Source organism: Ochotona princeps, chromosome 12 (genome assembly GCF_030435755.1).
Source record: "Ochotona princeps isolate mOchPri1 chromosome 12, mOchPri1.hap1, whole genome shotgun sequence".
NCBI classification, from domain to species: Eukaryota; Metazoa; Chordata; class Mammalia; order Lagomorpha; family Ochotonidae; genus Ochotona; species Ochotona princeps.
This window is the reverse complement of record NC_080843.1, coordinates 10,353,583-10,369,062: the sequence shown is the minus strand read 5'-3', so window position 1 is coordinate 10,369,062 and position 15,480 is coordinate 10,353,583. Positions and strand designations below refer to the sequence as shown.

Below are 15,480 nucleotides of genomic sequence, written 5' to 3'. Positions count from 1 at the left end.
CGATCCAAAGCCAGGAGCCAGGAACTTCCTCCAGGTCTCCCACATGGGTGCAGGGTCCCAAAGCTTCGGACTGTCCTCGACTGCTTTCCCAGACTACAAGCAGGGAGCTGGATGGGAAGTGGAGCTGCCAGGATTAGAACCGGCACCCATATGGGGTCCCGGGGTGTTTAAGGCGAGGACTTTAGCCACTAGGCCATGCGGCCGGGCCCTATATTGTTTCTTTTTACAGAGTTTATTTTTATTGGAAAGTCAGATATACAGAAAGGAGCAGAGACCGAGAGGAAGATCTTCTGTCTGTTGATTCACTCCCCAATTCACTCCCCAAGTGGCTACAACACCAGGAACTGGGCTGATTCGAAGCCAGTAGGCAGGAGCTTCTTCTGGGTCTCCCCCCACATGGGTGCAGGATCCCAAGGCTTCGGGCCGTCCTCGACTGCTTTCCCAGGCCACAGGCAGGGAGCTGGATGGGAAGTGGAACCGCCGGGACATGAACCAGTGCCCGAATGGAATCCTAGCACATGCAAGGTTAGAATTTTAACCACTAAGCTACCGCGCCAGGCCTGATTGCTTCATTTAAAAAAAATTCTTGAAAGCCACAAGTTGATCTCTGATTGGAATATCCCTAAGTATTCATATTTTTAGCGAAGTCTCCAAACAAACAAAACAGTGTATTTTGCTAATAGGTAGGTAACTGAAATACTGTTCAAGGTCTTACAGTCAACTTTCTTTAAAGGAAAAAGTTTTGTTTTCCAGGATTCAAAACCCTGTAATTTTTGTCTTTCTGTTGCATATCAACAGTGTTGCTTTAAAAAAGCTATAAAAGGAAGTGAAGTTCAGAGCAATTCAATATTTAGAAACAAGAATTGAATTTTGTCATCTTTACATTTATATATTTTGCATATATGTATCTATATGTAAAATAGTCATCATGACTGAGCTATGCCTAGACAGCTTCGTATAAAACAGCATCTCGTGACTTAATGTAGTGAACTCACTAGAAAAATTTTCCTTCAAGCTTTGATGTAATGGTAAGATAATCCTTTATTCTGTTTATACATTTGAGTTTTTGTGTAATGATGGTTTTTAGAACACTTTTTTTTTTTTTTTAAAGATTTTATTTTTATTACAAAGTCAGATATACAGAGGAGGAGAGACAGAGAGGAAGATCTTCCGTCCGATGATTCACTCCCCAAGTGAGCTGCAACGGGCCGGTGCCCGCCGATCCGAAGCCGGGAACCTGGAACCTCTTCCGGGTCTCCCACGCGGGTGCAGTGTCCCAATGCATTGGGCCGTCCTCAACTGCTTTCCCAGGCCACAAGCAGGGAGCTGGATGGGAAGTGGAGCTGCCGGGATTAGAACCGGCGCCCATATGGGATCCCGGTGCGTTCAAGGCGAGGACTTTAGCCGCTAGGCCACGCCTCCGGGCCCTTCAGAACACTTTCTTGGGGTGGCAGGCCGCGCGTGGGAGGAGGGGTATCTTGATTTTCTTTGTGTTGCAATTCCGTGGCTTGGAAAGATCAGTTCAAGTTGCTTTCATCCTTCCTCACCCGGTCTTGTTCCTGCGAGGGGACTGTGATGCATCCAGGCCGGGGTATGTGCTTGGAGTGTGGAGGAGCCCTGGCAGTGCTCAGTGCACCCCGTGCCCTCAGTGTGACATTTTCTTTGTAGAGGGTAACTGTGGGTTTTCGAGTTACCACGGATCTAAGATTCAGTGATCTAAGGAGCTTGCAAGAGTTTACTTTTTGACATTCTGCCCTTCTGGAGTCCCTGTTTTTTCATGTCCTCAGGAACAAAACAGCAGTAGCAACAGAAGGTTTTTTTTTTTTTTTTCTTTACTGTTGTTGGGAAAAGATGTGACCCTCACTGGTCTCTGTCTTGCGGTCAGTTACACCCACCGGGGGTGTGATGGACAGCCTCTGCTTCTCACCAGTCTCTTCCAGAGCCCATGCCCTTTCTGCCTATGCCATTTGGGCAGGAAAGACCCTTGGGAGTGTCGCACCGCAGGCAGCTGGAGCCCCATTTGAGAGGCCTTGGGGTTACTGTGCTGCCAGTGCTAGCCATCCCTTGAAGATGGCCTCACCGTTGACCTGTTGGCTCCCATGACCCGGGACTGCCTTTGTGAGACTCGTGAAGATGATCCCTGAGGTGCACGGGGTGTGTATTTGAGGGTCAAACAGAAGAAAGCGTTTGATTTCTCTGCTAGTGACCCATTTTTCCCTGAGCATTGAAAATACCGCTTCTAAGAACACACATCCGGTTTTGTTGGTCACATCACCCATTATGGATTGATTCATTGAAGGTTTTGTTTGGTCTTTGGTCATTGTCAGTGGCTCCCTGACCTGTAGGTTTCTGGTATTTGATTATCACTGCAGCGTCCCAGGAAATGAAGGCTCCTGTCTGACTCCTCAGCTTGCGGATTTAACTTGGGCTAGCCTGAACATTGCTGGAGTTGACACTATTGAACTATTCTTACTTCCCCATCTGTGGACAGTGGTGCCTTCTGGGAGCTTAGAATCACGTTCCTTAGCTCAGAATTACACAAGTGTGGTAGAAGCCCTTAGGACACACAGCTTGTAGAACATGCACTCAGCAGATTGCTCAAGGCTCTGAGTATTTCTCTCATGACTTGTAGCTCTGCTGGGTTGATGTTCTTGGGGCTCTTACGGCAGCAGTGTTTGTGATCAAGGATCTGGGAAGATACTCCGCACTGGTGACACACGCATCTCATGGTTTTTTAAAATAGCAGATGTGACAGTCTGGAACCACGGGGGTCTGCATACTGCAGGTGTGTTCTCAGGATCCGGAAACCGCCTGGAGCCTAACAGCAAAGACAACCTGTCTGTCGTCACGGTCCCTTGTTAGTCTCCAGGTACCAACAGAACAAATGCTTTTGAAATGCTTCCCTTGGGCGATCCCCAGTAGATGGCTGCTTTGAAAAGTGTCAGAAAATGAAGCATAAAGACTCAACCCGCCCCCCTTGATAATGAATAAACATAATCGAAAGGATATTCAAGTGTGGATGCGTCTCCTCTCTAAGGTGTTTTATTTCCACTTTCTGTTTGTGTTCTAGGTAACTCGGAGAGCAGCCTGGCCTGCGCTGCCTAAGGCAGAGCTGCTTTGTCACCAGCCTCTCTGTCACTTCTTACATGTGTTTGGTTTGCTTTCAGTTGTGGTTAAGCAAACATCTAGCATGAAGTGTGCCACCTTGGCCGTTTTTAAGCTTCTGGTTGCACAGTGTACATCTACGGTGATGTGAAGAGGTGCAGGACCTCCGTGTCCCACGGACCTGAACGCCATACGCTGCTTCCCCCTGCCCAGGCCCCAAGAGCTGCCTCCCTACTTCCCGTGTCTATGAGTGTGCTCCCTGGTGTCGTGGATAAACACTCCTGAGCCTTCTGTGCTGAGTCCAGGCAGTTGGGAACACCCAGGCATCTAGGAGAGAGAGCATTGTGCCAGCATCGTGCTGGTGTCCGTAAGCTACATCACCTGATGTGTGCCCACCAGCAAGTGCAGCTCGGGTCAGTTTCTCTTTTGGCTTTGCTGTTTCACAAACATCAAAGTCATCTTGAAATTGGGTGATGAAAAATAGATCCAAGCTTTGAAAAATAGATCTTTTTTTTTTCCCTTTTTCTGCCCGCATCCAGAATTCCATCTCAATTGCCCATGTCCAAGGCATACCTGTGAGTTCTGTGTTGTCTTAGTAGGGCGTGTTTGAATTTGAACTTGGCATTATGTTTGTTTTGAAAACGTGCTTACCTTCCTCAGGTGTTTGGATTGGAACAGTAAGGCTGTTGTTTGCAGATTGGGACAGAATTCATTGGAACACACGCTATTGGTAGAAGGTCGTCGTCGGAGTAGCGCTTGGCTGCTGTGGGAAGGGACAGCTCTCATTTCTGTGTATTCCTTACTGGTTGGTCTGCTTGTTTACCTTTTCAAGGAAGATGGATTTGGGGAAGGTTCTGACGTATGTTCTGTTTATAAGCATATCTCGCATGGCTTTGTTTTCTCAAACACCTGTGTGTTTGCTGGGACCCTGGACTCGTCATTCCCTGCGGGCGGCCAGTGTGAGCTTACACTGGGACAGGGTTTGTGTGAAATGTGTCATCTGTTGCCAGGCTTGTTTTTGTCATCTAGCTTACATTTGCCTTCAGATTTCTTGATTTCTTTCAGCCACCCTGAAATGGGAATGATAGTTCCATCAAGCAGAGTATCAGTGTGCTGACAAGAGGGCTGTTCTACTTTCAAGATGAGGCTTTGTGAACTGAGCCAAAAGCTGAAAACCAGCATGAATGAACAATGGAACACACTAAATCCTAGGCTTTCTTCTCTTTGCCAGGCTTTGAAACAATCATACTCCGATAACAGAGGCTTCTACTGATCCGGCTCAAGAGGGAATTAAGGTTCTAGATAATTCCACAGCAGTGAATTGAAGGTCTGCACATGTGTGTCCTCCTCTGTAGAGCGCATCCTTGGGCGTTGGCTGAGGGATCCAGCTGAGATCTGGCCTCAGCAGTTGCTGTCTGTGCTATGCCATTTCGTGGCACAAGCCTGTGTGATTGTCCCACAAGTGGCGTGATGTTGCATTTTGCCTTGTTTAGCATGCTTCCTGGTCAGTATCAAGCCTTCCTCGACTTTTCCACATTGTGTTCAGCCCTTTTCCTTGGTGGTGGTATTCCCGGAGGACTTTATAAATGTGGCAATTCTTTGGGTCACAATTTATTAGGAAAAAATATGATGTAATTCGTTTTAGGATGTCAACTCCAGATGATAAGTTTTGTTTCTTTGTTTACTTTAAAAAATTATTTATTTAAAGATTTATTTATTTTTATTGAATGAGAGACACAGAGGAAGGTCTTCCGTCCGCTGGTTCACTCCCCAAGTGGCTGCAACAGCCAGAGCTGAGCTGATCCCAAGGCAGGAGCCAGGAGCTTCCTCTGGGTCTCCCATGCTGGTGCAGGTTCCTAAAGCTTTGGGCTGTCCTTGACTGTTTTCCCAGGGCACAAGCAGGAAGCTGGATGGGATCCCGGGTGTGCAAGGCGAGGACCTTAAGCACTACACTATCGCACCGGGCCCTATTTTAAAAATTTAAAGTAGAGATAGAAAGATCTTCCATCATTCTGCTGGTTCAGTCCCCACGTGACCACAATGACCGGAGCTGAGCCTGTCCAAGGCCAGGAGCTTCTTCTGGGTCTGTCTCCCAGGCAGGTACAGGGTCCCAAGGCTCTGGGCCATCTTCTACTCCCTTCCCAAGCCATGAGTAGGGAGACAGAGAACAAGGATGAGTAGGCCCTTCCCCTACTACTCCAGGTACCTGAAATAGCCATGGGAGCTGAAACCAAGAGCTGGGAACTCATTCTGGGCCCCCCCCCCCCAGATGGTCCCCCAGGTGACTCGAGGCATCATTGCTGCTGCGTTCCAGGGTCTGAGTGCACTAGAAGATGGGGTCAGGAATCCCACCCAGTGTGGGACACGTGTGTCTTGACTGCTAGGCTAAGTGCAGTTTTATTTCAGAGAATTTGGGGGGTCTTGGCAGGAGGCGTCTAGTCCTAACCGTGGTCAAGGACAGTCAGTTGTGCCAAGTCAGCAAAGCCTGCTGAGCTCGCCTCTGCGCGTTTTCTGATTTTGCTCACTTTGTAATGGTTTTCCCATAAAGCAGTGGAAATCCCCCATACCTCTACACATACTGCATGCCCACATCCAAGCACCACGCACACACTCAGTCTGGATGGTGTGGGAGTGAGGAGTGAGTGACTGGTCGAGGATGCTGGCATCAGACATCGTGGATACTGTGCAGGGGCTGAAAGGGCCCATTCTGCTGGCCAGGGGCGGGGCCCCTGGAACCCAATCTGCAGTATGTTGAATGAGCGCTCTGAACACCACTGCTGGGAGGACAAGGACACAGTGTCTCCTCCCCGGTGGCACGGCAGCCCCAAGAGCCAGCTCGACGGCGAGGGAGGGGCGCAGTGCTGCAGCCCAACCCAGGGGCGGCCTAAACACTGAGCCCCGGGCTCCCGGCCTGCAAGCCCTGGAGTGCAGGCTTGAAATTCACTTCCTGTCAGCGGAGATCCCAGGGTTCCCTGACTGCTGCCCTCCCGCCTTGGTGCAGTCCTTCATTCATTCTCCTCCTCCTCTTTGCCCTGTAGGCATGCTGGATGTTGCAGACTATCTGGAGAGCTGGCCATGTTCCCAATCCCTTGGTCCTTGTGACAGCCTCAGGACGTGGTGCAATGACTGCACCCAGTTTGCAGAACAGGAGACTGAGGTCTACAGAGAATCTTGCTCAGTCTGTGTGTGTGGAAGCCTCGGGCCTTGTGCTCTCTCCCAGCTCTCTGTGTGTGTGTGTGTGTGTGTGTGTGTGTGTGTGTGTGTGTGTGTGTGGTGGAGTGGGGGCGACCTTAGGCCTTCTCTCGGCCTGTGTGTGGGTGTGTGGTGGCCTTACGCTCGCTGTGCGCTCTCCTGCAGGAGCAGGGCAGGTGTGCTGTCCCATTCCAACCCCTGCCCCCAGCACATGACCCCTCAGGTGCCTTCATGTATGTGGGTATCCTGTGCCCTGTAGTCATAAGGCCTAGCTTCGCAGGTCCTTCTGGGAAGCCCCTTGCTGTTCTTATCATCCTTCGCTTTGCTCTTTCTCACCTTGAAGAAAATCCTGGTGTCTTTGTCTTCCAGAACTTCACACTGGATGATTCTGGAAGATTCTTTCCCATGCTGTGTGTGGTTTCTTTCCCTGCTGGCGTCTGGGGGGAGTCAGGTGTGGGAGCTGCTGGGCCTCGCAGCCCGGAGCCCTGAGCAGCTTCTGTCCCCTGCTCGTCCTCATCTCTTTCTCTTGGGGGAATTACCAGCTTCAGCCGTAAACTCTTACAGTAGCATTTTTATTGCTGATCTGCAATTACTTTTTTTCGTTTTAAGACGTCTTGTTATTCAAATCTTTCTTGTAATCCAAAATGTGTGTTTTGCTGTAAATCATAAACTCTTAGGTCTGTGCATACAAACTGTGGCACTTCTAAAAGCTTTTATGAGGCCTACACCTAGGAAGTCACTCCCTGGCTGTGTTTGGCTGCCTTGGAGGGGGGTTTGCTTGGGTGAGGACCAGCTGCCCTTGCTGGTGGCTGTGCCTGTCCTTTTCGATGCAGAGGGTTTAGTGGAGGATGAGGGGGCCGGAGCATCCAGGGCAGCCGGTCACTGTGCTCGGTGTCAACAGGCCCTGGTTGCCATGGTTATGCCGAGTCCCACACAGGGGAAAAAGCTTCTAGAAGACATCCTTGGAAACCTCTACAGGTGCAGATTTGGTAAACCAAGGCAGGGTCATGTCTGCAATATTGTTTCTACAGAAAGAAACAAACCAAGGAGTGACAGAGCTGCTCTGGGGAGGCGAGGAAAGGGAGGGAGACTAGGCCCTCAGCTAGTGGAAGAATTGTGCCTTTATTCTGTTGGAAGGAAGGAAATTCTCCCACGTAAAACTTTATGTGATAGGAAAGAACCCAAGGGCCTGGGAGTATCTTCAGAGCATAAGAAAGGAAAACAGCTTTGACTGAGGGGTTTCTGTAGTGTCGAGTGGGCTGCTCAGCCGCCAGCCGCCAGCCATGCCCCCACACGATCAGCCTCCTCCTCACCTGGTTTTCTGAGAGGCCCGGAGCAGCTTGCTCGGACAGCAGAGAGCCGTGGGCCCCATGGGAGGCTGCCTTGGCCTCTCAGTGGGCTCAGATGCAAAACGCTTTGGAGGAGGATTAAAACTGGGCGATTACTAGGAACCCACGTTGCTTCATCCATCACTGGTGTGTTCTCCAGGATGAAATGCTGTTGTTGCCCTTTGGCCTCTTGCGAGGAGCCCATTTCTAAACTGTTACAAGACTGTAGGGTTGGCAGGACTCACGGGTCCTTGAAGGTGGCACAGCTTCAGATTCGCCTCCTGCCCCTGTTGGGATCATTACAAGACGAAACACTGGGGCTGGCACTGTGGTGTAGTAAGCTTCCACCTGTGGCACCAGCATCTCATCTGGTCACCGGTTCAAGCCCTGGCTGCTCCAGTTCTGATCCAGCTTCCTGCTAATGCGCCTGGGACAGCAGCAGATGGCTCAAACCCTTGGGCCACTGCATTCACATGGAAGACCCATAACAAGCTCCAGGCTCCTGGCTTCGGATGCGTCCAGCTCCAGCCATGGAGGCCATTTGGGGAGTAAATCAGCAGATAAATTCTCTCTCTCCTCAGCTAAAAAAAAAAAATTTTTGTTTAAAAAAAGGAGAGAATGTCGATTCATTATCAGATGCTTGTTTATTATTAGATACTTTTCTTGTTAAATTATCTTTGACAGAGGTTTTGAGATGCTGTCTAGATAACTTGGTTTCCCTTTGTTATCCCTAATGGTTTGTGCAGCTCAGGGTGTGTGTCTGTCTGTCTGTCTCCACACACTCTTGTGTGGTGCAGTAAATGACTCTTTCAGAAACTGCTATGTCAGACCCCTGTCTCGAGCTCCGTGTCATTCCGGCTTAATCCACAGCTTGGCCCATGGCTGCCCCGCTTGGACTTGCTTGCTCTTGCTTGCAGGGTCAAGTTTAGGAGGTTTTTGTTTCTTGCTGTGAAGGGCTGATAGATTTGTAGCCTTTGAGGCCTCTTGTTGGCATCTAGTGCAGAGCCTGCCTGTCCCAGATGCATAATTTGTGCTGACTTCCTAAGGTGTTCATTTTGTGATTTTTCCCCCCTTGGTCAAACACATAAAAGGCCTCTTTGTTGTTGAGAAAACATAGTGCATTTAGTGCCAGCACTGGCTGTTGACTCCCTCTGCCTGTGCGATCGGATCCTACCCCCTCTCTTTTCCCGAGGTCTAAAATACCCACATTCTTGATTTTTTTGTTCTCACAAGCGGTGGTGGCAGGTTGTACTGAGGCAGCTTCTCTAGTGCTGAGCCACATTCATTCCTCAGCCACCCTTTGCGTCTGTGTGGTTTGGTTTCTGTTTTTTAATTGTCGGATCGGTGCTACCCGAAGCCACCATTTTAACCAATCCCGAGTGTGCAGTGCACTGGTGCCCAGAACATTCGCAGGTACCTGCATCATGTCCCATCGCCCAAATTGTGTCCGTTCCGTGAAACTGAAGCGCTTTTCCTGCTAGCCCGCTGGCCCCTCCTCTCCAGCCCCTGGCCGCCCTCCTGTTCTTTTCTGTCAGAATGGCTTGGACCATTCTGGATTCCTTACTTAAACAGAACCCTGGATTAGCTGTTCTGTTGCTCTTAACTTGCTTCACTTTGCATTAATGTCCTCAGAATTCATGCATGTGCAGCTTGCATGAGAATTCCCTCCCTTTATAAAAGATCTTATTATTTTTTTAATTGGAAATGTAGATACACAATGAGAAGGGAAGATCTTCCATCCACTGGTTCACTCCCCAAGTGGCTGCAACAGCCAGAGCTGAGCTGATCCCAAGGCAGGAGCCAGGAGCTTCCTCTGGGTCTCCCATGCGGGTGCAGGTTCCCAAGACTTTGGGCCATCCTCGACTGCTTTCCCAGGGCACAAGCAGGGAGCTGGATGGGAAGTGGGCCATCAGGACACAAACTGACACCCATATAGGCAAGGATTTAGCTACTAGGCCATCGCATCAGGTCCCTTTCCTTCTTAGAGTTGAGTGGATAGTCTGTTGAATGGGCTGAGCCCATCTGGTTTGTCCATTCCTTGGTGGAAGCTAAGACTGCTTTCAGCTCCTGGCTATTGGCATGGAGGCTGCCATGAACATGGGTGTGCATACTGTCAAGATCCTGCTCTCCACGGCCTGTGCTTGCACACCCAAGAATACAGTTGCTAGATCCAGTGACGATTTGAGTTCTGCTTTTTTTGAAGACCCACCATGCATTCTTCTGTAGTGGCTGCCCCATTTTATAGGCTGTGCTGTGATTCTGAGCAGAATTACTTAAGGAGGGAAACTCACAAACTTTGTTAGAGATGTTGCAGAGGATGGAGTGAGTCTACTGTAAGAGGGAGGAGAGAATTCCCCTTTAAAGGAGCAGCAGGGAACTCTGTCATGCCCTGACTGCCCTGTGACGCCGTCTGTGAAGCAGCACTTAGCCCTGCATGCGTGTGACGTGCGGGTGGCTCTGCACCATTACCTAAAAGAAATGGAATTGCTTCCTTACCAGCTACAAGCATTTTAAACCCTGGCTGCTGGGGACAGCAAGTCTATAGAGCTCATTACAGTGACATCTATCCATGAAATTGTCATAGAACAAGTGCTTTTAAGTCCTTATGAATACCTTCTCGTGATGCAGTTTCTGGATCTGCTTACATCCCCGAATGTGGGCAGTACCCACAGGGGAGTTTGTAGACCGTGTGGCGGGGCTCTGTTTCACCGGTGCTTTGAGACGCCACAAAGCCATCACTCAATGCTAAGCTGGCATTGGCATTGCCCTGTAAAATTTTTCCAAGTCACCAAAGTCACTTTCTGTAAACGTTTGTACTAACTAATAGGTTTTCCAGGAAATGTCTGATTTCTGAGTGTAGTCTTCCTTCTCTGCTTGTTCTCCAGGCCAGTTGCTTACTGAGCCTGTCCCCAACAAGGTGTGGCAGCGTTGGCACAGGAGTGCGGCCGTGGGCTCCGGCCCTCCCTCATTCTGTAGCCAAGAGATGCTTGGAGTAGGTTCTCTAAGACTCTACTGCGTCACTCAGAGCCCTGGGCTCGCTGTCAACCCTCCCTCTCCGCTCCTACACTTGGTTTAACACCCGGTCCATAAAGATACCCATTGTCTGTTGGGTGTGTTCTACTTGTTCAGCTTTCAGGGTGAGCTGTGAAGTCTCATTTCCCAGGCTTCGTAAGCCGAGATGAAGTTATCAGAGCCCCTTCCAGGAATTCTTTGGGAAACCCAAGTGCCTGCCAGCTAGTCAGATAGTGGGTGGTTCCTGTTTGTCACAAGCAGGCGATGTCGAATTGTGAGAGCAAAGGCTTGTGAGACTAGGAATGAGGTCTGGCCTTTTTTTTTTCCCCCTCAAATCCTGTGCTGTGCAAATTCTTCCACAACCTGTGAGCTGTTGACCCCTTTCTAGAATGTTACTGCGCATTCCTAAAGTTCTTACCGAAAGCCCCACAATAGGTAGCTGGGCATCCATTAGATGTGTAATTCTTTGCAGGCTAGTGGGAGACTTGGAACCCTCTAGGACCGGGGCCTAGTAAGGATCAGCTCATTGTTGGAAACAGAGTAAATGGCTCAGAGGAAAGGGTGACCAGCCTGATGCCGCACTCCAGGTGCTTGTGCAGGGAGCAAGGGAGGTTGGTGGGGAGAGTAGGAGTTCCGCCCAGTCACTGCCATCATTTCTGCCCATGAGCCTTGAACCAGGGAGGGCCAGATGAGCCTGACGTGCTGCATGGAGAATATTGCTCGCATCTGGTTCATCGTATGCACACTGACTTAAGAGAGCAAGTGTGAGAGGACTCAGTGGCAGCTGTGAGAGAGGAAGAAAAGGTACTGCCTTGTCGTGCACACAAAAGCTGCTGTGGGATCACTCTGGCTGGGATGTGGCTGTTCATCACGGAGCTTCGTCACCTGCCAGTGTCACGGGCAGCCTGTCTCCTGGGTCACTTATCAGAGAGGAGGTCAAAGTAGAGACGCCGTAACTGAAATTGACCATGTCTTTGAAACTTTTTCTTGAGATGTTTGATTTAAATGGTGAAGGTTGAGTCATTTTACTCTAATGTCATTAGCCAGCCAGCAAGTGGAGAGACCAAGGCTGTTTATGTACATGTTAGGTTCTAAGATATAGTAGTTCTTTCCCTTATACATTGAGTGCATAGAAAAAGTATGGAAATGCTTGATTCCTGCAAACTCCGATTCAGTACCCGATGCTTTCTCAGGCCACAGGAACGTACACATGACTAAATGGGCCAAAACTACATCAGAGACAACAGCCATGGATGATCAGCTCCATCAAATACAGCAGAACGAGTGGCTTTCCTTAGCTTGTTCATATCAACAGCCCTGGCTCAACTTTGGGGTTGTGAATGCAGAGATCAGCCACAAAGTGCCTCTCCTCCCACCTCAGGTTGGGCGTGGTCTAGAAGAGATTCCACACCGGATGTTGCAGGAACTGTAAGAAAGCTGTCAATAGCAGGCATAGCGGGCAGGGCTTCACCTGTCACAGAAAAGGCCAGGGGTTAGGGGCTAAAAGATCATATCCACAGCACACAGGAAGGCAGCTTTTGTTCATGCTTACCCTAACTTGGAAGCACCCATGCTATCCCTCCGTTGGTGAGTGGATAAGCAGCCTGGCACACACAGGCAGGGAGTGCAGAAGGCAGGCACTGGGAAGGCACCTCCTTCCCCCAGAATGAGACAGGAACATGGCATGCAGACTGTGAGAGGGGCCCAATGGAAACAGCTCCACTCTGCGTGGTTCCTGTGAGATGACATCCTGGAAGGAGAGAACCATAAAGTCGATCACTTCCACAGGGATGGGGAGAAACTGGCAGAAACCCGCGTCTGTGTTTGGGATGACGGCAGAGGCCACTGCGGGGTGGGCAGGCAGGTGCTCTGGGTGGCCTGGCTGCAGCCGCTCAGAAAGCACTGCAGAACCCAAGGCAAAGGTTGCCTGTAGCAGGGGCCATGGTGCCATGGTGTGTTCCAGAGGGTGTAACTTTGTCGTTTGTGCTTGCAGCAAAGGGCTCCAGGGAAAGTGCTGCTGGACGCGGTCTGCAACCACCTCAACCTCGTGGAAGGCGACTATTTTGGCCTGGAGTTTCCTGATCACAAGAAAATCACGGTAGGAGATTGTGCGCTGCCCTTTTACTGTCTGTTCATGTGGACAACAGAGTAATTGGTGCCTTTCCACTCAGGATGACCTCATTAATAGTTTTTCTAGGAGGAGTGATGGGGGTCCAGGGTCTGTCAGTTTAAAGAGCGCTTGTAGTGAAACTAGGGGCAGGCCTTTGGTGCCTGGCTCAAGTGCCTGCTGTCTTGCTACTGATCCAGCGTCCCACTGACGTGCAGCCTGGAAGGCAGCAAGTGCTGACACAAGTACGTGGATTCTGGAGGGAGTTTTGGGCTCCAGCCTGGCCCAGTCTCAGCCATTGTGGGCATTTGGGGCATGAACTAGGAGTAGGGCATGTACTCTGCCTGTTCCTCTGTCTTCCAAATAAAATGAAAAGGAGTTGGTGAAGTTTAAAATAGATGTCAGCAGGTGTTTGCCCTGGGGCCCGTGAAGAGTCAAGAATAAGACTGTCTCACTCCCCTGGAGCTCTGAGCTGGGCCTAGAACACAGCTTTGAGGACAACTGGTCCAGGCTGGGGGTGGGTGTTGGAAAGGGGCGGTGGGGGAGGGCGATGGGAAAGGGGCAAGTCCAGAGCCGGAGAACGGAGGAGTCCTTCCCCCGAGCTGCCCCCAAACACAGCCTCGTGACCTACTCTGTGGTCTGTTGGGTGCCCATGAGTGTTTCCCATCTGCTTCCTCCCTCCAAGAGTTGTCAGTTTCAGCTCTGTAGAGGAAGTCCCTGCCTCACTGATTCTCAGGGAGGGTTTCTGATAGAGCACAAACCCACTTTCACGACCTGAGTCATTTCTTCCATAGCTGGGTTGAGTCTGCATTGGGTCCAGCTGTGTCCTCAATCATGACGTGTGACCTAAAGTGACAAGAGGTAGTCCAGTAGCTCATGCGTTTGCTGCTGGGACAGGGGAAAGATTTTGATCTGATTGCTGGCTTAGAAGACCCAGCAAGCCAGTGGTGGTATTTGCCCTGAGCAGTGAAGGATGGCATGTAGTCAGATTCTGAACACCATTTCTGGTATGGCTTTACCAATCATCAAATGGCTCAGCTAGGATTCGAACTGTGCTGTTTGGATCCCAGGTTCAATCGTCTCTGTTCACAATGAGTGCTTCTCTGTAGCTGGGATTTAGAAACCTGTTGGTCTTCTGGGGTACCTCTAGGGCTGGATTTTTTCAAGTTGCTGTCAGGCCTAATTTTCATGATTTCCTTTGCAGTATGGTTAAGGCTGTGCTGAGCTGCAAAGTGAAGAAAACTACACTCTTGATGACCTAAAGATTGATTGACTGGTTTTAGATAGTTAGATTTACACAAAGAATTAGAGACAGAAAAATCTTTCATCCCCAAGTAGCCGCGGTGCCCAGAGCTGAGCCAATCCAAAGCCAGAAACTAGGAGCTTCTGGGTCTCCCACATGGGTGCAGGGTCCCAAGGCCTTGAGCCGTCCTCGACTGCTTTCCCAGGCCACAGACGCGGGGCTAGAAGGGAAGTGGAGCAGCTGGGATACAAACCAGTCCCTGTGTTGGATCCATGTGCATGCAAGGCAAGGACTTGAACCATTAGTCCACCTCGCTGGGCCCCTCCTGATGACTTAAAGAAATAGATACTTGCTGCATTTAATACCAGTGACAAAGTGCACAATAAATAACAATTTGCAGAGTCCTTCACCATGTGCTGGAATGTTCTAGGTCCTGTGGAGTTACAGTGAGTGTGACCCTCCCTCCATGGGTTAGGGTATATTGTACCCTCACTCACAGAATCCCAACCTTAGAAACCATTTCCTGAGTTTTTAAGAATAGTATGTTTTGGTCAGATTGATCCATGGTCCTAGAGATTATGGCATAAAGGGACACAACAGATGTTGGCTATGATCTGTCTGTTTTTATTTGTGTGGGGTTTTAAAAAGAGATTTATTTATGTATTTGTTTATTGGAAAAGCAGATTTTCAGAGAGAAAAGAGAAAGATCTTCCATCTGCTGGTTCTCTCCTTAAGTGGCTGCAATGGCCAGAGCTGAGCTGATCTGAAGCCAGGAGCCAGGAGCTTCTTCTGGGTCTCCCACACGGGTGCAGGATCCCAAGGCTTTGGGCTGTCCCAGGCTTTCACAAGCCATAAATAGGAAGCTGTGTCGGAAATGGAGCAGCCAAGACATGAACCAGCATCCATATGGGGTGTCAGCACTTGCAGGTGGTGGATTATCTAAATGAGCCATCATGCCCAGTCCCTGTGTTCTGTTTCTGGATGCTGGTTCCATGTGCATGGCCCATTCATAAAAATGTGCCCTCCTCTGTACCATCAGCCATATAGACCGATAGAGGCAACACCCAAGGATGAAGTGGCAGCACCCAGCAGCAGACATGATGACCCGAGTGATGGAGTATTACTGGTGGAATGTCTGGGTGTGGCTGGGACCAGGCTTGGTTGGATGAACTCAGGAAGGTCGGCTCTCCTGTGAGAACAACAAACATCAGCTGGATATCCCCTTTAGCTCCCCATATCGAATCGCTCGAAACGGGAAGATTGGTGCCTCCTTCCCGGCTTCTGGGCAGTGTTGCCCTTTTTGCCAATGGTGGACTGTAGCCAGAGCCAGGGTTCTCCACCGGCCAGCTGTTTCGTATCAGCCAGTCAGGGCACACAACTTTACCTTACCAAGCCTCACTTATCCCATGGGCAGAATGGGGATAATGGTACCCATTTGGGGGGGTCTTTTTAAAGGACCAATTATGTTAATATGAGGATACTTTACAAAATTG

The 15,480-nt window shown here is 49.9% G+C and overlaps 1 protein-coding gene across 3 annotated transcripts in view; it reads left to right on the top strand.

Annotated features, from left to right (window-relative positions):
• Positions 1–15,480, top strand: part of FARP1 (FERM, ARH/RhoGEF and pleckstrin domain protein 1) — a 213,376-nt gene that overhangs the window by 129,894 nt on the left and 68,002 nt on the right. For all 3 annotated transcript variants that reach the window (XM_058670519.1, XM_058670518.1, XM_058670517.1), the window contains exon 3: positions 12,631–12,735. In XM_058670519.1, coding sequence (XP_058526502.1) covers positions 12,631–12,735 — 105 coding nt within the window. The remainder of the gene's footprint in view (positions 1–12,630; positions 12,736–15,480) is intronic.